General features: G+C 42.2%; 2 protein-coding genes across 3 annotated transcripts; both read right to left on the reverse strand.

Moving 5' to 3' along the window:
* Positions 1-547: 547 nt before the first annotated feature.
* Positions 548-11,890, reverse strand: LOC109527940 (ER degradation-enhancing alpha-mannosidase-like protein 3). 2 transcript variants are annotated; one of them, XM_019890159.1, is made up of 20 exons: positions 11,195-11,890; positions 11,073-11,118; positions 9,662-9,762; positions 9,245-9,284; positions 9,032-9,144; positions 8,779-8,932; positions 8,351-8,485; positions 8,002-8,107; positions 7,477-7,574; positions 7,230-7,355; positions 7,067-7,150; positions 6,402-6,485; positions 5,977-6,101; positions 5,099-5,264; positions 4,556-4,713; positions 4,347-4,458; positions 4,079-4,252; positions 3,277-3,442; positions 2,999-3,190; positions 548-2,017 (listed from the first exon to the last, which is right to left on the reverse strand). In XM_019890159.1, the coding sequence occupies exons 1-20, from the start codon at positions 11,290-11,292 to the stop codon at positions 1,872-1,874; spliced, it is 2,424 nt and encodes an 807-aa protein (XP_019745718.1). In that variant the 5' UTR covers positions 11,293-11,890; the 3' UTR covers positions 548-1,871. The 2 variants fall into 2 exon arrangements, with proteins under 2 accessions (XP_019745718.1, XP_019745719.1); XM_019890160.1 differs by lacking the exons at positions 9,245-9,284; positions 11,073-11,118; positions 11,195-11,890 and having other exon boundaries at positions 9,662-9,750.
* A 958-nt stretch (positions 11,891-12,848) lies between these two features.
* LOC109527943 (bone morphogenetic protein 7-like) lies at positions 12,849-19,848 on the reverse strand. Its single transcript, XM_019890166.1, has 6 exons — positions 19,434-19,848; positions 19,188-19,321; positions 19,035-19,112; positions 18,056-18,174; positions 14,915-17,072; positions 12,849-13,843 (listed from the first exon to the last, which is right to left on the reverse strand). Exons 1-5 carry the CDS (start codon positions 19,544-19,546, stop codon positions 16,929-16,931), a joined length of 588 nt encoding a protein of 195 aa, XP_019745725.1. The 5' UTR covers positions 19,547-19,848; the 3' UTR covers positions 12,849-13,843; positions 14,915-16,928.
* Between the last annotated feature and the right edge of the window lie 1,486 nt (positions 19,849-21,334).

Here is a 21,334-nt window from a genome sequence, read left to right on the forward strand (position 1 = left end):
CTGCAGCCCAATTTAAATTAATGATAGTGACACAGCAGACTATTGTGCATAAATAAGAGGGGGGTAAAAGCTCACATTTTATATTTAATGACTGCCTTCACTCTGAGACAGGAGCCTTTTTATTTTAATTTTTTTGGCACATTTCAACCACCGATGACGTGACAGTTTAGGAAACTGCTGACTGCAGTTAATAAAAAAAAAAAAAGAAAAAAAAAAGAAAATAGCATTTGAAACTCATATCCTGTCCCTTCTATGAATGAACAGTAACGAGCACAGACCTGAGGTACAAATGTTGTCCAAATCTCCTACTTAATGAATAAATGCAAAAAATAGGATGCATTTTGTCATTAGGATTCGTGAACAACAATAAAAACCTTGAACAGAAAAAAAAAATAATCAGCAGCATGATGGAAAAGTTCCACTGTGCAAACAAAAGGGAAAAACAAAAAACATTTCAATGTTCTACCCAAGCCAAAACGATGCAACATAATGAACATGCTTGGATGAGAAGGATGCATTGATGTTGAAGAACTCGATGAATCATAAATTGGTTCAAGTTATTTTCATGATGACAAATTTAAACTTAATGGGCTCACACATAACTGTAATTAACTCATTGCATAACACCCACCATGCTGCTTCTCAATAAGGATTCGGAGAAGCCACCCCGAAGAATAATAGTATGAGGAAAAATGTCATTGAATAACAACAATATAGTCGCAGATCTATGAGGGTAATGTTGTAACATTACAAAAAAAAAAGTCGTTTTGTAGCTTAGGGGAATCATTTTGCAAGCATCATCACAATCTGACGAGAATCAAGTCAAAGTTATGCAACGACAGTCGCGTAGTTGTAATTGGTTATTGAAGAAATAATAAATTCAAAGTACTACAAGAAAGTGCCGTTCAAAAGATAAAGTAGTGATGAGGGCAAAAGGTTACCATTTTCAGAATAAAGTCATATCATTACAAGAAAATACATTTCATATTTTCTCATTAAAAAAAAAAAAAAAAAAAAAAAATCGGAAATGATGATGACTTTAGTCTTATTTTCCTTTTTCCACCCAAGGTTTGCTTGGCCTCAACACTCTTTTGTAGCATCTGCATGAAAAACTAATCTGATGGGAAACAGTCCATACCGTAACGTGAATCATTTCAACTCCATAAAATAAAGATTGCACATTTAGCTGGGAAAATAATTGTGTGCTGCCTGAAAAATGCAAGACCGCTTCTTCTTTCCTTGGAATGTGACTTAGGACGAAGTCGTGGAGACGTTGTCGTAACGGGATGTTGAGACAGGAATCTTGTGTATTGTCGTGAAAATAGACCAACACACACACATTCTCAACCACAGAAAATATACTTCAAATTCCCTGAAGCTGCTTACAAGCTCAAATGATCACTTATTGAAACAAAATATATATCCCAGCTACAATTCCTTATAATTAACACTTGAGAAAAAAAAAGTGCAAAATCTAGATTTAAAAACATTGCTTAAAAACATCTTTTTCTACCTTACGTGAACCATTCCCGGAAGGTGAGGTTAAGGTATTAAGTCCAGAGTCAGTCGTCGGTAGCAACCAAGAGCCACACATGAGGTTCAATCAGGCAGCAGCAGCAGCCCGGAATAATAAACTATGGGAACATCTTTGGCCCGGAATGACCTACTTTTTGTCTCACCGCAACGCGGAGGATTAAAGCTCCATTTTCACTGTCATTGTGAGCGCGTGGCCGTATGATCTCAGAGAGGCTCTGAAGCTCTACGGGTCGCCGTTTTGTGTTTTTTTTTACACACACACACACACACAAAACGTGCAAGGCTCATTTCCACACGCTAAATGTGCAAATGTATGCAGCTCATGTGGTTTCATTTCATTTGAGATCTTCACTTTCATCAAGAAGCACCTTCACAGTGGGCCCACTCGATTCCTCCTCCTCCTCTTCTTCTTCTTCTTCCTCCACCTCTTCCTCCTCAGAAAGTCTCAGTTTAATGTTAAGAACTGGTTGGTCTGTCTTACCTGGACAGGGAGAGACAACAAAAAGGCTTGTGACGTCAAAAATTTACTTTGCAATATTTTCTAAATGCCCCCACTCGTCTAAACACGCTGTTCAGATTCATCTTGCATTTTGGGAAAAAGAATTAAACGATTATAAGCCACCTGTTTTCAGCCATCCTAGGAGGCTGACATTCTACGCAGCACTGCCCCCTGCTGTCAGCTGAAATTAACATCAAACTGACCAAACAGCGAGTTTAGTAATTCAACCCCCGGGGGGGGGTCACTTTGGTGTCAGTTTCAGGAGCATTCAGAGAACCGCGTGCGCCATCAGCGCACTGGAAACAGTTTTAAAATCAGCAATAATACGAACATTATTTATTGTACTATAAATCTATTGCATGTTTTAGTACAATAGAAGTCCTTGGAAGCATAGAACAGTCTTAAAAAAAAATCTCTCCAAGATAAAGAATTAAGATTGAAGAGGACATAACGTGGACAAGATCAACCCCCGGACAATTAATTAATAAATAATCTGGTCTGGTGAGTGACGTGGGCGTCAGGGAATGAGAGTGTAAAGGTGGCTGGCTGTTAAATTGCTCACCCGTTAGCCAGCCTGAATATTGAGTGACTTAGTATGCGTTGTGGCCATGTGTTATTGTGCCTCGGGTTTGCTTACTGTAATTCTATGAAGCAATTGAAAGCGCACCAACGGCGCTGTCTATTCTCTTCAATACGTTTTAACAAGCAAGGGCAGGCTAGGCTATATTAAAAGTTCATTAAAATTTCATTGAAATTTAATCGCTGCAAAATTTAGAGGCAGAGATTTTGCTTCGACCTTTTTTCCCAAACTCAAATTATTCAAGTGATTAATTTTTGCAGTCTTGGTATTATGAATAGCTGTGAATAGAAGCAAACCAAGTCGCACTAACAAGCGCGACACACAGTTGGACACAGACAAACTGGCTGGTCTAGTTTTGGGAGATTTTTTTTCATTGCCCTCACCGTGTCCCAGCTGCCTCTCTTTAGGGAGCAGCAGTACGTCTACGTTGCGATGTTCCTCCAGGGCGGCGGCGAGGATGGCGCCTTCGCGGCTGAACAGGAAGACCAACGGCAAGGCGATGTCGTCGGTGGAGTCGCCGTCGCCGACCATTTGGAAGAGCGGCGTTTCCTCGCTATTGCTTCCCTCCTGGTGGTCTAAGAAAGACGACGGGACAAAGCTTACCATTCAAATTCCAGACTTGAGGGAAAATGACTCGAGGCGCTGAGGTGGTGACGCTCACCGATGAAGATGACTCCTATGGCGCCCGCCTCCTGCAGCCAGCGTGCTTTTGCCGCGAACATGCAGTCGCCGCGTAGCGCCAAGGCGACGTGGCCTTTCAGCTCAGCTGGATTTTCGAGTGGCCTGCAGGCTGTGTAAGGGGACGCCTTCGCTATGCTGCCCTTCACCTGCCACGCAGGAGTATGTTGGATGCAAAAAGTGTTACCATTTAAGAAAAACAATAAGAACTACATTCAAATTCTTCAAATGTTTCTTTTGTCCCGGGAATATTAAAAATTCTATTTTTTTTCACATTAAACCTTGTCTTTAAATTAAACCCTTTTAAGCAGGTAATTATGACATTGCAGATCAATTTTGACTCTCATTGCGTTTCTGTAAAACTGGACTTCAACTACATTCAAATTCTTTAAATGTTTCTTTTGTCCCGGGAACATTAAAATTCTATTTTCTTTCAAATTAGACCTTGTCTTTAAATTAAACCCTTTTAAGCAGATAACTATGACATTGCCTAACAGTTTTGACTCTCATTGCGTTTCTGTAAAACTGGACTTTTTTTTAAACCATAAAAATGCATATTTTATTCCTAATAATTTGTTTAAATACTAAAGTGGGAACACACAAATCAATATGAGGCCTAATTTGAGCATTTTTTCCTCTTCTCTGGTCAAAGTTGGAGAAGGCCTGATGCCGCTAACAGATTATCCTCTGGTGTGGGGTGTACAAATAATCTAAAACATGTCCTATTTAAACAGCGTGTAAAACGTGTTGCGGCGCATCCATGATTGCGCCATGGGAAATCTTACGCCATGTTCTCGCTTGGTCAGGTCCATTCCAAACTTGGCAGGGCCTGCCATGAGCACGGTCCTCCCCAGAAAGGGAGGGGAGATAAGCTGCACCGCATGAGGCACCACTTCCTCCTCATCCAGCGTTTGTCTCACCTCCGCCACAAGTTTCATCCGGCACGCGCCTTTGTGCTCCTAAACAAATGGGAAAAGTCGATTTATGTTTGCGCTTTTCCCGTAAAGTCGTCCTCGGTGTTGTTTTCACAGAACAAAGTAACACGTTAAGTACCCTTCTGGTGTCTCCCGTGCTGAACTCATTTAGTGGAGTGAGAGAAATGCCCATGCTTTTTAGGAACTCCACTGGTTCGATGCCATTATCATGAAGAGGTAACTCAATTTCTCTGTACAAAAAAACATGCACGACCATGTTAAAAGTCACATGAAAAAAAAAAAAAAGAAACGCAAAAACAGGCTCCACTTCAAAATGAAAGGTTGCACCTGATAGGTGAGGGGTGGAAAGCTCGTCCCACACCCGTCAGGTACTTGTAGCTGTCCCGGATACTTTTGGCAAATGAAGGGTTGTTCGGGAACAACGTATCCGTGCTCGGGCAGGTGCGCGTGAACAGATCCTCTTTGTGGGCCACAGCATGAGTTTCCTAATGCAATGTGCAAACAGAAAAAAATAAAATAAACACGTTTCAACACACACCGCAGTTCCAACACAAACAATAGAAACGAATTTTAAAACGATCCGTTACAGCGCTTGTAAGTTTAGTTAAATTAGGTGCGAACAATTAATCCAATTCAAATGGGCATCGCAATGTAGTACAAAGCAAATTTTTAAATCGCTATGACCTTAATTTTGGAGAAAAAAAAACCACCCTCATTTCAGTGGGCCAGCTAGTCAAAAAAAAAAAATTGTCGTGATGACTCATCTTTTTTCAAGATGAGTCGTCATGACAGGTTGCTTATAGGTCAAGGCAGCACTTTTTATACTATGTGTGTGTGTGTGTGTGTGTGTGTGTGTGTGAGCCCACTGACTGTTTTGTTGCCTTGACAAGATGGCTGCGTGGTGGATAGAGACACGGGCAGAAGGTGGGCCTCCGTGGTGAAGATGTAATCGTCAATACTGATGGGCAGCTGCGTCTTCTCCGTGAACAGCAGGTACAAGTATTTGAACATCTCGGCCAGAAAGAATGAGTCCATCCTATGCACGAAATAGAAATGTTTTAATTCGTGTGTGTGCGCGCTCACTGGCAAAGGTTGGTAGAGTACCCAAAAATTGTACCGTTACTTTGGAAGAATATGACTCAAGTAAAAGCAAAAAGGAGTCTTCCAAATAATGACTTGAGAGCAGTTGTCAAGAATGAGTCACTTTTGACAAATTTGGTTCTCTGGGTTGCCAGGGAGACGTTGTGTGTGTGGTCATGTGACTGCTTCGGTTGATTGGTGAAATGAAGTCAAACGTTGCTTGTGGTTATTTTGTATCGGTGAAACATGCGCCTGGGGCACAAGTCTCTATGACAATACAAAACCTGAAGATCAAGCAAGCAATTTTGGTTGGAACAAAAAAAAAACCACTGGCGTGCTCAGTGTAACAGGATAGAAGTAACATTTTTTTGAGAACCCAATTGACTGTCTTCTAATTTGTCAGATGAAAAATAACTTCGTGTCATACCACTACATGGCCATAAGGGGGCAGCAAATGGCCATGTTTTTTGGGTGACCTCACCACTGAAACGTATGCATGATGGCACATATGACCATAAATCTGCCTCCATTACGCGGCAGTTCAAGTCATTTCCTGACACAGAGTTAAACTTTCCCTTACATCTCATTCACAGCCAGGAAAATCAAAAATGTTTTAATGGTGAAGGTTTTAGGATGGCGACCAGCGCATGTTTAAGAAGCAAAAGTACCTGTCTTCGTGCGTGCCCGTGCGGACATCTTGCACAGCAGCAAACCCACAAGGCACTCTGGCATAAGCGTTGAGTTTTTCCACGATGGACTGACCCACTCTGAGGTAGTAGGGATCGCCGGTGGCCTGCAAGAGAAGATCAGTGAATATCAAACAGTAATACAAACGTGTACTTCCATGTATGTTTAATTAAATGTAAAAAAATGAAATGAAATGAAAATGTATTATATTATATGTTAAAGTGAAACTGACCTGTGCTCTATTAGGCATGCATAGCAACACGGGACATTCCGTTTGTTGCTGCCGTTGATGTTTGATTGTACTTCACGTTTTAAATATCGTCAATTGTATTTGTGCTTAATTTTGTGATTCTTTGAACCGATCACTGCGCTGCATAACGTGTCTACTTTCAGTCAGGTTGGTCACCTGGTAGAGGTAGTAGGTGCTTTCTGCAAATTCTGGTCTCAGGAGGTGTTGGCCCCAGTGAACTCGGAATTCTGTGGTAAAAGCCTACAGAGAAAGGAATGACAATAACTTAACATTGGTCCAGGTGCATCACCTTGAATTAGACTTGGAAAAATTGCTGCAGAATGGAATTAGATGGACCGCGAGCTGCATTAAATTATACTGGGGGGAAAAAAATGGCACATGTAAAAATATTATAATTGCTGGATGGGCCAGCATAAGTCAACTTCGGGTGTCCTGACACAGTGACGTAACAGCTCCAGGCCATCGGTTCACTATTAATGTTGAACCCTGGTATAAAGCACGAAAATGGTGAACTATTTCCTGATTTAATGTTTTCTCATTTTGATGATTAAAGCTATTGAAAACCCTGAATTCACCGTCTCGAGAAACTTCAATACTACAAGACAATGATTTTAAAAAAAAATAAAGAAAAAAAAAATGAATGAAGAAATGAGTTTGGTGTTGGTCTTCAGGAAAGTATTTTCCAATGTTTTTAATGACGGTGTACAATACAGAAGTTGCACTTCTTTAATAAACAACAACAAAAAAAAAAACCTTCCGTATATAATTAATTATAGAGATGCAGCTGCATACCATCTCACAGATTTATTTTTTTTTTTTACCTCTGGAAGAAACTTGTGCTGTTTTGTGACTTGGTACAGCATCTCGTGGGTTTCAATGGCTGGTTTCAGATCTCCTCTCAAGACCTGTGTGAAATGATAAGAACAACAGCTGATAATTTTGACAGCAGGGAAGAGTGACTCTGCCATGAAGACAATGACGAACCTGTAAGCCGGGGAAAAACGCCAGCAGCGAGTCCATCCAGCTCCGCGCGCTCACGGTCGGGTTGTGCATGTGCACGTTAAGCAGCAGGGGAGGCTGACTGATGTACTTCATAATGGCACTGTAGTGCTGTTCCGGACATGAACATCATGAAAAATTTGTGCGCTAACATTAAAAATGTGAACTCAAAAACCATCAACAGGTGGCAATAAAGACATGCTTGCACAACAAATTACAACGGAGGACCTACAACGTTAAACCTTTCCAAAAAGACGTCGTCTCCCAGAAGAATGTAGGCCTTCATTAAGTATTCGTAGTACGAGTCAATGCCAGCACCGACGCCGCTGTCTGCAAACACACACGGACACGCAAATTACAATTGATATCAGATCGCCACAGAGCCGTTTGGAACGGTAAAGCCGATTTGGCTGAAGTGACACGGCGTAAGCCGTCAAATCGATCGTTCGCTTGGGATCGGCATCCTTATGTGCGTGCGCCTTTAAAATGTCGGGCTGGATCTGGTGAGTGACGTGGGAGTCGGCAAAATGAGGTGAGTGACCACTTCAACTAGCCATACTAGGCTATTAGCTAACATCCATTTGCGACCTTGGTTCTTAAAAGGTCTTAAGACTGATAGCACTGTATGAGGAATTGTATCTGTAAAGCAAAAGTTGAAAGTGGAGCTTTAAAAGAATGCGCGAGTGAATAGCATCCTTGTCCTCTACAGTGTCTGAGGAAATATTATACATGTGCAAGCGTGTTTACGTTTCCTCACCGCGTCTGACCCATTCGCCGTTATGGATGTTGATGACAGTCCCCACCAGGTCGCTTCCTTTCTGTCGCCTCTCCCAAAGGACATCCAAAGCTCTCCGGGCATGTTCCTACAAAACAGTTAAGATGTTTGTTTGTTTTTTTTTGTAATGACAAAGCAATGTGACTGGCCGTACTGTAGCATTCGTGACTTGAATGCATGCCTTTGAGGCGCAGTCTAGTTTTGTGTATTTTACTTTTCCCATTCAACAAACAGCTAAAAGTGCATTGGTGCCTGTTGCTCTACTTGCCCACATGCACAGAAGAAAAAAAATTGCTGCTTGTCTAAACCATGAAGCGTTTTGGAGAGGTACCTCAAAGACAGACTCTCCTGATAATCTGCTCAGGGCCGCAAACTCCAGGATCATTGTTCCCGCACAAGCTGTGCACGTGTCCGACTCGGCGCCTGTGCGCGAAAGCGGGTTCTGCACTCCGTAACGCAAGTTCACCTAGAAATAAAAGAATTGCCAACATGTCAACTGACTTTGATTTTCAATTTGGAAGAATAAACCAGACACCTGCTGAAATGTTGCCATTCTGAACGAAGGGAGAAGCCAAAACTCGACACCGTCCCTCATATGGGACCCGTGAGTTGACACGGAAGAAAAAAAAACAATAATAATTGCGTTCCATTAAAATCTAATGGGTCTCTACCATTTCATGCTAAGTAATTCCACTTGAAGGACTTAACTGCAAGGTTCTGCGAGCTAAAACCAAAGCGGGGGATTTCTAAGTGTAGCACCTTGGGGTAAGGAAGGCCACTTGAGGTGTTGAAGGCAGGCAGTAACCTATGGCCAAGCTCCGTAGCCATGTTGAGGAGCTCATCTTCATACCACTGCATCCTCCCTCCACGCTGACGGAGCAGGTCAGCCATCACGTGGGCCCCGAGAAGCCCCCTGGAATAATTCAATGAAGTTAGGTAAAGTGCAACTTAATGTGTGTGTGTGTATTTTTTTTTTTTTTTTGTACAGCAAATATAAGGTTAGCATAGCTACCCCAAAACTCTGATGTTGGTCTCAAACACTGATACCACCACGTCACTGTCCAGACGTACATCCCGCACCGCTTTCCGAACACCATCTTCAAACTCATCCAACTTGTTCAACACCTGCGCACAAAGACACAAAGGGGCGGATGTCATGAGCGAAACGTATTTTCGGGAGGCTAATGAGATAAGAACAATGGGGTAAAAAAGAGCAAGAACTCACCACCAGGGTATCGAGTGTGTCGATCAGTGTAAGTGAAAATCTGGAAAAAGAAGGGTGGGGGGGGGGGGGAAGGCTTTAAAAAGGCGGGGCCTGAATTGGTGAGTGACGTGGGCGTCAGCGATGTTAATGTGTGTGTTGAGTGAATCGGCGGGAGTTGTGGCCAGCTTGTGTATGAATGTTCTTATTGCAGGTTGGTTTCCTACTGTGTGTTCAATAAAGAAATTGAAAGTGAATCAGTAGCAACCCAGAGACTCTTTTTTCCTGACTTGATATATTATTTTCTACACATAGCGGTTAATGCACACTCGTCCTTGTGGAAAAATGATCCCTGCGAAACTTCGAGGCAAAGACTTTGCTTCAATCTTTTTTTTTGTTTGTTATGAAATCACTGGAGCCATTGAAATATAATGTACATACTTCCCCAAGGACTCGTCGATGTCACCTCGGTTAGGCTCCTGGCCTCGTACACGCCCCTTGCAGCTGAGAGGCATCAGCTCATCGGCCGGATAGGCATATTTCTGGATCACAGAAGAAAATATGGAACTTTGTGTTTGTATACAGGATGGCCTGAGATGTACAAATTTGTGGAGAGATACTACAGTCAGTGTTCAAATATGCCGCCTTTAAGTTGGCAGCCTGCGAAAAGAGCCGGGCGAATTTTTCACGTTGTATCATCTGGCAACTGATTTTTCTCTGATAAAAACAGCATTACTACTTTTATTACAATTTCTCCATTCCCTTTGACAGCTTTGAAACCCTCCATAAGCTTCAGCTGGTCCAAAATTCAGCCGCTCGCATTATCACGCTCACACCATCCATAAATCATATGACACCTGTCCTCCAACATCTCCACTGGCTCCCCATTATACACCGCATTCAATATAAAATCCTGCTCCTTACATTCAAAGCCATCCATAACCTTGGCCCTCCATACCTGTCTGACCTCATCCATATTCCTACGTCTGTCCGCTCTCTTCCCTCTTCCTCCTTTCTCCTCCTCACTGTCTCCCCTGCTCGCCTCGTCACCATGGGAAACAGAGCCTTCAGTCGCTCTGCTCCCCAGCTCTGGAACACACTCCCCGCTGACCTTCGTAACACAGACTCATTAACACATTTCAAATCCAGCCTCAAAACACATCTGTTTAGACAAGCTTATTCACTGTGAACATAAATCCACTGTCTCTATTTTGTTTTATTTGATCTTATTCTATTTGATGTTGTTTTTAACATTGTATTTGTGTTTTTAAACTGCTTGTTGTAAGGTGTCCTTGAGTACTTAGAAAGGCGCCTACAAATAAAATGTATTATTATTATTATTATTACTGACCAAACGACGCTACAGTTGCTTGTTCACTTTCAAACTTTGTTTGTAGCAGGCGTGAGTGATGTCGTGCGTGCTGTGATCAAGCCATCTCTGATCATCAACTCAAGGCAAATTTATACTTATCAGCACTTATCAAAAGAGTCTCAACTGTTGAAAGGAAACTTTGACTCGCTTCTCTTTCATCCATAACAGCTTCAAACAACACAGCATATGTAGGAATGGAGGAAAAGTGTGAGTGTGGATGTCCGTCTCTGTGTGCCCTGCGACTGGCTGGCAACCGGTTCAAGGTGCACCCCACCTACTGCCTGATGACAGCTGGGATAGGCTCCACCACACCCACAACACTTGTAAGGATAAGCGGATTAGAAAATAGAAAGATGGATAAAAATAATAATAATAATGCTTGACAGTTGATCCCTGGTTTCGTTCCAAGGCAGCAGGTGAAACATGCTATAATCCATAGCAATACTATAAGAACAGTACATACTTGAAACTTCTACTTACCATGTAACTGCCATAAGCATGATCAAACATCTCAACAATCCGATCCCTACGAAGAGAATTTAGATCAATAAAAGAAGACTTTTGACAGTAACTCCAAGCTGTTACAGCACACAGTTTCTGACCTGATTGTGTTCTTCTCCTCTGTTGTCATGTGTTGGATTTCTTGACATTTTACCCAGTCAACAAGACCGACGATCAAGAATATTTGAAGCCAACACATTTTCGTTAATTTAGCTGGACACCTGCGGCTATCACATCAGTGGATGTAGGTTTTCTCCCTCCTCCGTATTTCCATAAAGACGTGTGAGCTGGATCCAGTCATGTTGAGGTCACAACACCTGAACTGGGGTTGTTCAGATGGCCGCTATATAAACAAAGGAAGCGATGTAACCTAACTTGACACCCGACACATTTGCCCACAAAACCACAAGCGAAAAATACTGGACATATGGATATAAATTCATGATGAAAGCGTCGATTTAAAAAAATGATTTTGGCAAAAAGGCTAACATTCACAAGCCACGTATGTCCATTGCTAGCCAGCTAACAAGTAGCATCCTCCGTCCGTAAGCAATGCTAGCGTGGAAGCTAGCCGTAGCATGAGGAAGTAGAGCGTCAAAATAATACGCGGATCGCAGTAAAATAAAGTATGTGTCCTACAGGCGAACGGCCGGGGACACGTCGCCAGGAAATACCCCGGCCATACTGTCCCCCTGACGTCCAGCTGCGAACTGTCAAAAGGCATCCAGGAGGCAGTCCTCTGCTATAGAGGGAACGCCGTGAGCAGTTTGTAGTGTTGCTGACGTCACACACGCTCATGACCATCGGCCAGGCGACCTCGCGTTCTGAATATATATTTATTTTGTTTGCTCCCAGTTATATTATAATGTTATGAAATTGTAACATTGAATATTTTGTCAATAAAAAAGTTGGTGCTGAAATACGCCCTGTGTGGGATTTTAGAAAAATGAATGTGTGAAAAGTGTGTGAAAAGTTTTGGACATAATGATAAGTATTTGTCCTTTTTTTTTTTTAATCAAGCTTATCCTGGTAAATTTTACTGAGACAAAATAAGAATTTCCAAAACGATTCCAAATTTTCAAATATTTTTTGTACCATGTTTTTGTCTTTGTATGTAGCAATTCCTGAATGAGTGATCTCTATTTTTAATAAACTGTCACTGTGCCTTACATTGTTACTGATTTCCTTGACTCCTGTTATTAGTGTGCATACAAATTGTGTTTTCATGGAAACCGGTCTGCCCTCTCGCCCCCCTCAAAAAATTGTCCACAAATAAGTCTTGAAGGTCCACCCACACAAATAATAATGCATCAATGAATCAAGGGCAACTTCTCGTGGTCGGTCACATGGGATGATATAATATTCAAAACAAATTGTCCTTTTCATTCAAACAACAAAATTACTGTCATATCTAACCCAGTGTTGAACCTGATGATTCAGTAAAGATGAACATTTCATTTTTTTATTGCGCTTTTCAAACTGGACATAAACTGTAGCATAAAGTGCTTCGGGGAAACTAAAGAAACCCAACCTCACTAATACACATTAACAGATGCACACATTTAGTCTGGGTGTGTGAGAGTTTTGTGTGCGAAGTGCTCGAGTTGTAGCCGATCGCAGTTGTTGTATGAAGACACTGTCCTGAATTAACCACAAGAGGGTAGGCTTATACTATTTGTTATGATGAGGCAGTTTTGATTAATGCAGAGAAAACATCCCCAGACACACACAAGCTCATACACCATTTGTATGACATCCTGGTATTTGCATTGGTTTTTATTATAATTAGTGAATGTAACAAAAGCACATTAACCCCCCCCCCAACCCCCCCGCCCTCCACAAATACACTAAATAAATGATTATTATTAACAGCCTCAGCTTCGGGCCTCTATTGTGTTGCAGTGTAAATCTAATCTGCCCAGGGCCTTCAGAATCAGTCATGCTGGCCCATTTAATTTAAAACTGTGTTGATTGACTGATTGCAAATTTGTCCCAACAAGGACAGAGGGCTGGCCCTCGTTGACATCATGATTTTCTCGTTCTCTGATTTGTCAGTCAAAGCAAAATTTGTTCCAGCCAAGTTCAAGCAATACATATCTGTAGCAATCTGCACATGAATACATTTAATCAGCATGTCTGGTGGGTACGATCGATATTATTTAAATGAATTCCGTTTCTGTCATGTACAAAAATAATTGAATCTGAACTGCTTCAGATAATATGCAATGCTCAGTTACGTGCTGTTAAAATGCGTTTTTGAATATAACCGATGTTTTCTATAATTGCAACGTGAAAGTGGCGGAATGAAGAGATGGATTCATTCGGGTAGATTCCCACTGAAGGCCACCAAAAGCATCGCCCACCTATGGCATATTAGCAGCATGACTAGATACAACCTGACTGGGAGTGTCCCGAATCTCATATTGGAGTCGGACTTCTTTGCCAGAACGTGACAAGGTAGGGGGGACACTTTGGGACCGGGACGTCCTGCTGGCTGACCACCTCCACACAGAACGAGTCGACCCTCCTGCCGGGGCCGAAGTGCTCACTGACGTCGTAGCGAAGGCCGCAGGCATCCGGGATGGTGAGGGGACTCGTGTGCTTGTGCAGAGCGTTGGCCCCCCACCTCACCTCCACGGGCTCTGTCGCAACGGCCGACGTGTGGATGGGCAGCACCACAAAGGCGTGCTGAAAGTGCTCACCCACGTTGCACTTGATTTGGGTGGACCAGCAGTATTCTCCGAGGTCTCCTGGGAAGAGGGATGCCTGATAAAGACCTCCGAATAATAAAATGCTGCTTGCCCCCCTAAACCGAACTCCAGATGTCCCGCTAACAGCTCATGTACCCGAACCTCCCAACTGAAACCTTACAATGGACCTCCTTCAAAGTCCTATTACAAATGTTTGTTCCAAGGGTCACCAACATTTTTGAAACTGAAAGCTGCTCCTTGCGTACTGATTAATGTAAAAGGAAAACCAGTTACTTCAGAGATAACAAAGTAGCTCAATTAAAAAAAAAAAAAAATCTACACTTGTTGTCATTGTACCAGCCAGCTTGTCTCCACGAATGCTACGGTTTGGTCATTCACTACAATGCTGACCTTTAAACTTTATATTTTGCCATTTCCAAATTTGCACCAATGCAATATTTTCCATAAAAAAAAAAAGAACAGTAATGAAGAACATTATAAAGCTCATTGCTTAGTCGTGTCATTTTATTTATTAGCATATCAAAACAAAAAATGGATGCGGCTCACTGATAAACTCTTTATAAAACTTTTTTAAAAAGCCTGCAGTCATTGAGGGTTACCTGCTGCACGGATGTCATGTCTACCGATCTTGCCTGAAACATTATCCCAATATCGAAAATAAAATCTAAGCACCTTGACCTCCCCATAACTTCAGACTTAACCACTATCATAAATGTATAACCCTCATCTAAAAACTTAACCAAGGTCTAATTCTGAGGTCGTTCCTCTGACTGCTACTGCAGCCCACCAACCTCATCCCGAACCCAAAACTAATCTTACCTCTAACTTTAAAACCACCTCCATAACTTACCCAAATCCTACTTTGGACCTTTAAAGTGAAACCCAACGTTGTCCTAAGCCTACCTGACACCTAAATTTTAAGTCTCTAACCCCTAGTATCGAATCTTAATCCTTATATCTATACCCAATACATCCCATTTCAGTCTGACCCTTTAACCTTTATCCCAAACCTGAGCTCAGGACCCAACGCTCACAGCAATCCCAATCCTCAAAACCATCCCGCCTATCTCTAACCTCTATCCCCGCCAAAATGCCCGACAGGCCGCTTACCTTCAGTGGAGTCTTGTATCCGCACACTGCGCTTGTCCTGCAGCTGCGCTTTCCTGGCGTACGTCATCTCAGTGCACTCCATCAAGCAGTCTGTCAGCTGTGGCAAGACGCTGGGGAGCGGCCGCAGCAGCGTTTCCTTGCCTGAGCACTCGCTCGCGCGTGAAGCCCGAAGAAACGAGGAGAGCACCCAGAAAGACACCCACGCGGCCAAATATCCCGTCATTATTCCGTCCGCTATCAGACAACTCCCGGCCAGGTCACGCTGTCCTCTCGCAGGGTTCGTTGCTTCAATGCAGGATCAATATCTGGCTTAGGAGGAGCGCCGTGTGGACAGGGAAGAGTTGACAACTGAAACACGCAGATGGCAAAGACACTGAAGATCCTGAAGTACGGAACATGTGGGGAGCAACTGGCTTCCTGGAGTATGGCGCCAACATTCATTCCTTGGCTATTATCCTTCCCCCCGTGAGATTCCTTCATCCAAGTGTTTGGCAGGCGTGAAATCCAGAAAGCCTGGCACAAAGTTCTATAAATAATCCACCAAGCCTGCACAAACAGGGCGTGAGAAGCTGATTTCGATAGCCTTTATTAAATAACAAATGGCAGCAGGGAATCATGAACTCGGCGAGTGATGTCTATTCAGCATACGTGAAGGTTAAGTTGAGGTGTTATGAATACATAAACGTGCGTAGATAAGAACTCTGCAATGGGTCAGAAAAATAATCATGTGAGGTAACCCTGTTAAAAAAAAAAAAAAATTAAAAAGTGAGACGAGAACTAGAACCAATGACCAAAAAAAAAAATGTAGTTCGGCATTCAGTATTGTTTAGAGAACAAGAAACAATTAGCGGTTATATGGTCACTGTCCATCAAGAAGCATGCATCTCCAATTTGGCTTTTGTTTTTCACCACGGAGACAAATTCAATTCACCTCGTCGCACATGAGCGGTGTTAATTTTGTTTATTTAAAAAAAAAAAAAGAAGAAAACGATATCTAAAAGGCTTTCATTGATATACATATATGGCGCTCACACGGAAAAAATAAATCTGTAAATGTCATGAATATTATTGCAATTTAAAAAAATATTTAGTGAAGGAGAAATCTTAAATTTGATCAAAGTGATTTTAAAAATAGATCTCGAAACAATTTCAAAGCACGAAGGCCTTAATTATTGTCCATATTACAACATTTTTCAACATGGTCATATCATTTACGGAATGAAAACGTTTAGAATTGGGTCTTCCAAATTGAACTCCTGAACCTTTATTTATTTATTTTTTTAAAGTCATAAATTATCAGCTATATTATTGCAAAACGAATGAAAAATCACAAGAGGTATTATCGAGGTTAATGACTTTTTATTGCATTTTGGATAAATACTTTGAAAAAAAGGACAAAAGAAGGATATCTGTGCTTTTCATTGGACAGTGGTGATGTACAAAAAAAAAAAAAAAAAGTTAAATAATACAGCCAGCTCCCTTGCAGGTTTGCACCGAAAAACAACTAATTTGCTTCTGTATGTAAATTGTGAGATTTTAACTTGATCAAATATAAGAGGAGATATTTTTGAACAGAGACAAGCACAGTCTTTGGCTCTGGGACGTTTGCACATTTTTGGAGGGAACACGCAGTACCGGTGAGCGGCTTGAGTTCAAACCGCTGCCCCGACACCGACGAGATTTGACCGAGGATAAAATGTGAGGCAATAAATCCCTAGTGTGTCAAGTGCATGACTTTATGTGGTCATTTCCAGGAGACCAAATACTTTTTTTCCCCAGAATGCCAAAATAATATTGGTATTTGACCATCTGCTGTTATGGTGCTTGTAGAAACAGGAATGGAGACTTTTGAGGAAGGTTTTCCGAGGTCAGTTTTGTGAGGTTGTTTACTAAATGCTGTAATGTATTTCATTGATTTTTTTTTTTTTTTTACAGTGGAATACTACGGCAGTACATGAAGTTATTATAGAATTTGAGAGTGGAGGAACTGTGATGCGCTACAGGTGACACACGGTTACTCCTGGGGGGGTTGCTGGGTGGCCGGGCAGCCGCAGCGGCGGGTCAGGTGCATAGAAGTGATGACCACAGTGTTCCACTCGTCCATGTACATGACAGGCACCGCTTCCTGGGTGGTGGGCTGGCAACAAGGTGCCTGGACCTGCAGCAAGAGCAACACGACAGGAGTGTTATAAAGACCGGAATGTTCCGGACAACCACACGGAGAATCACAAAAATCCATCAAGGCTATTGTGAGACAGAGGATGTAAAAAGTCTACACACCCCTGTTCTTCCACCATTAATCTGGCCAACACAACTCAATTAAAAAACTAAAAGGGTTACATTATTTCAATTATCAGCATTCATACAAGATGCACAGTTGAAATTAAGAAAAAAAAATCCAGTTATACATTGCAAAAATACCGCTTCAAAAACTATCCAAAAAATAATGTGAGTGTCTTGGAAAATACCATTATGTAAAAAGAATGTGGTATACATTTAATTTAAAGAAAAAATAATGTGACTTTGAAATGTAATACTCCCCGCCCCCAAAAAAAAGTTGAGTCGTAATTAACTATAACAGGAAATTTTATGCTAATATTAGATCAGCTTACTAAAAAAAAACGTTATTCATCTGTGTTCGTAGTTTAAAAACAGTTTCATTAGGTCAATTTAGTATTTTGCGTCAGCCTGATTGAAAAAAGCTAATTGATAAGTATACATTTGAAAAATTTTGTTCTATTAATCTGGACATTTTGCAGTGTTAACTGGATTTTAGAAAAATTAAGTTGACCCAACATCAATTTTAAAAAAAATTTAGGTTGATACATTTTGAACATACTAGGTTGCTACTGGATCAAGTCAATTTAAAACAATATGGCAGTTTGGTGGATCAAGGTAAAAGAATCCTAACAGGGCTGTCTTTGGCAAGCCACGTGTGGTGCCAGACTGCATTCATCTGAGGTTGGGAAGCGCTGAGACTTGCAGCGCTCCAACATTTCTGTTGGCAAAACTCCGGCTTATCTATTGTCAGCTGCCTGAGCTTTCAAAACACTCGGAGGGTGGTGGTTGTGGGAGTTAAAAAAAAAAAAAAAAAAAAGCAGTCAGGAGGCGGTAAGTCAATCTCATCTGTGGCAAACACACCTGCAAGTCACGTTGGGGAGCGTTGGACTGGGGCCTGCACGACACACTGTGGCCGCAGTGCGTGCAGTGCACCAAGGTCACACGTTCGGGATAGATCATCCAATTGTTCCAGCCCAGCTCTGGACAAAAACATGGACACATTAACACAATGAACCCGTTTAACCTCATGCCTCGCACAAAAGAGCTCTCAGAAGACCTACAATTAGGGATTGTTGACATGAATAAGGCTGGGAAAGGTTAAAAAAGTGTCTCTAAAAGCCTTGATGTCCATCAGTTCACGGTGAGACAAATTGTCTCTAAATGGAAAAAGTTCAGCACTGTTGCAACTCCAACTAGAAGTGGCCGTCCTCTAAAGATGACTGCCAAGAGCACAGCGCAGAATGTTGAGAGAGGTGAAGAAGAATCCTAGAGTATCAGTGTGTGGAGAAAAAAAGGGCAGCACACCAACATCAAAACCTCATCGCAACTGTGAAGTATGGTGGAAGCGGTATGATGGTTTGGGGCTGCTTTGCTACCTCATGGCCTGCAGAGATTGCCATCATCGAAGTAAAAAATGAATTCCCAAGTTTACCAAGACATTTTGGCTTTGCTTCCTCAGGGCCTGCAGAGATTGCCATCATCGAAGTAAAAATGAATTCCCATGTTTACCAAGACATTTTGCAGAAGAACTTAAGGCCATCTGTCCACATGAGAACATATGGTTTGTGTAGCATTAGTTCCAGCAGACTGTGTTTGTCTATTGTTGTGATTTAGATGAAGATCAGAACACATTTTATGACCAATTCTTGCAGAAATCCAGGAAATTCCAAAGTGTTCACATACTATTTCTTGTAACTGTAAATATCGACTTTCTCTATTATAGTCAACATGTTTTTATACTGTACAATGTTTATATTAAGGGAAAATCCTGTTTGAAAAAAAAAACAAAAAACAAAATCACGATCAACTGGAAATAACCCATTAGTGTGCAAGTGTGTACCGGTCATGGAAACCTCTGAGGTCTCGGCACAGCATCCTGAGGTATCCCGGCCATCATCAGAGGAGGAGCTGGAAGAAACTATGGAAATTGGGAAGAAAGTGGGCATCAAAGTTCCTGGGATTCAGGTTGTCAACACAAGCACTCCAGTTTTACCTGTCACAGCCTTGAGCCGCTCAGCAGTTCCTCGCCACTGCTCCCTGGCGCCCTCTGGCAGCCGCGGCTCAGTCTGCAGGTTGAGGGCAGCCAGGAGCTCCTTGCGAATGGACTGCAAGGAGTCACTGTGGCATCTGCACTCAAACAGTAATTTAAAAATCGTATGTGTGGGGCGACTTCAGGGGGAACATCATTCAACCCACCAATACTCGTGCATTGAGAATGTCCAAATAGAGTGTCACCCACCTGCTATTGGAGTCTTCTGGCATCACATCATCTTGCTTGGAAGGCTGCAGGACAAACGCAATCACCACGGAGGAGCACATCAGTGCCATCACGCTGGCGACGGCAAAGGACATCTTCAGGTCTTCGGATGGACGGACGGCGGCGGGCAAAATCGACAAAAGTGGCGGCGGTGGCTTCTTGCGATGGCGGGTGGCGGTAGGAGTGAGCAGACGGGCGGATGAGGCTCGAGGTGTTGGTTGTCGGGGCCTGGGAAAACTGGCTTTTTATCTTCCTGTAGCCCTGCTTGGCCTTGAGATGCTTTACATTGTTTTTCCTGTCCCTTGGTCTGTGTGAAAGAGAACATGGAGGATGAGCCAGGACACACACACAGACAGAGAGGAAGGAATAGATTAACAGGCGGGTAAAAGAAGGTGCGAAATCACGCACACGCCATGCAATGCATTTCAAAACTCCAATAAGGGAACATCAAAAGAAGTAATTACACCACTGGCGTCAAAACTCAAGGCCAGACTGCTACATCGTGTTATGGGGCCCAGTAAAGCAAATAAAGTGCGTCTACTTTAGCGCTGGTTCAAATCAACTTTGCATTGTAGTAAAATACAATTTTCAAATCGCAAAGCTGCAATTCGCAACAATAATAACTGTTGGTCAATAGGCTTTGTTACATACATGTATATTTTATTCAGGTATTAATATATTGTCTGCAAAATCAAATACTTTTTTTTTGTGTAATCTAACTTGCCCTTTGCAGGTGACACTCAAGGACGAGGTGCCGCTGGTACGTGATGCGAATATCTGAATAGCATTGTGAGCCAACAAAAACAAATGATGAGGATTGGAAAAGGGGGGGGAAAAAAAATATATATATATGTACATATATATATAAAATGATAAAATGTACAAATGAGTTGCTGCAGTTGATTAAATAAAGATAGTAACTATGCTTAGTGAGAATTAACCGAGGCATTCATGGGTCAGAGTGGGAGTCAATTCTAAATACTCTTTATATACACACTTTGGAGGAGACTATATAAAGACCATTTATCGTCAAATTTTGAATTGGGGATTGATTCATTGACAAAATGGGTGGCAACTGGTGGGGGTCACCCTGTGAAACCACCGATGCCCACAAGGGGCACAATAGCCCCATACAGGAGGTATGGCACGCACACAAGAACAAGTGAGCAGAAAAGGACCAAAAAGTGGCTCCTACCTTGCATGAGTGTCAGTTAGATGGTCTGCACGAGCAGCCGCAGCCTGATGTCGTCCATGCTCGCTCTTGTGCCGTTTGCAGTTGGGAGCGCAAGCCAAATGAAACTTTTGCGAGAGTTTGCCCAGAGAAAGCCTTGCCTGATCAACAATGCTGAAGACTGCTGCTTGGCCTCCGCCTCGCACAACTATATACCATGAAAACTGTCACCATGGCCGGATCACAAACCCTCTCTCTCCAAAGCCTTTAAAACAGACGACGCCGGCGATGCATACCCGGCAAAAGCGTTTTTATTCTTTTTTTCCTTTATTTTTGTTCAGGGCAATTCGTTTCACAAAAATTCAAGACCGTGCCAATTTGACGGCACGTCGCATATCAGCAGCTCAAAGACGGTTGGATTTTAAACTGACAACCATTAAATTGGGTTGACTTCAGTGGGGTTACGATGCGGTTCGGAATGGTGCGGCCCATGCAAAATGCGACTTGTGATTTTCCGTACATATGAATGAACTCGTTAACACTATCAATGTGTCATTTCCTTCAAAGACTCAAACTACAGACAATTCGAAATATCCTTTTGTCAAAACACATTTCCTGTTTAAACCTGAAGAAATGTGGACTTATAAACATCAATCTGTTTTCCTTCCATTTTTCTTTTAACCTTCCTGTTCGTACCCATTGGCCATCTTAA

This window comes from Hippocampus comes, unplaced genomic scaffold (assembly GCF_001891065.2).
Source record: "Hippocampus comes isolate QL1 unplaced genomic scaffold, H_comes_QL1_v1.1 scaffold185, whole genome shotgun sequence".
In the NCBI taxonomy this organism is placed as follows: Eukaryota; Metazoa; Chordata; class Actinopteri; order Syngnathiformes; family Syngnathidae; genus Hippocampus; species Hippocampus comes.

Bases quoted from the DNA above. Each gene is read 5' to 3' on its own strand.
- LOC109527940 (XM_019890159.1), bottom strand. From the start codon at position 11,292: ATGTGTTGGCTTCAAATATTCTTGATCGTCGGTCTTGTTGACTGGGTA. The intron at 11,119-11,194 runs GTCAGAAACTGT...TTCTCTTCGTAG, and splicing joins GAGGAGAAGAACACAATCAG to GGATCGGATTGTTGAGATGT. The intron at 4,459-4,555 runs GTGCAACCTTTC...TTTTTTGTACAG, and splicing joins TTCCACCCCTCACCTATCAG to AGAAATTGAGTTACCTCTTC.
- LOC109527943 (XM_019890166.1), bottom strand. From the start codon at position 19,546: ATGTCCTTTGCCGTCGCCAGCGTGATGGCACTGATGTGCTCCTCCGTG. The intron at 19,322-19,433 runs GTGGGTGACACT...GTTTGAGTGCAG, and splicing joins CCAGAAGACTCCAATAGCAG to ATGCCACAGTGACTCCTTGC. The intron at 18,175-19,034 runs GTACACACTTGC...GTTTTTGTCCAG, and splicing joins CTCAGAGGTTTCCATGACCG to AGCTGGGCTGGAACAATTGG.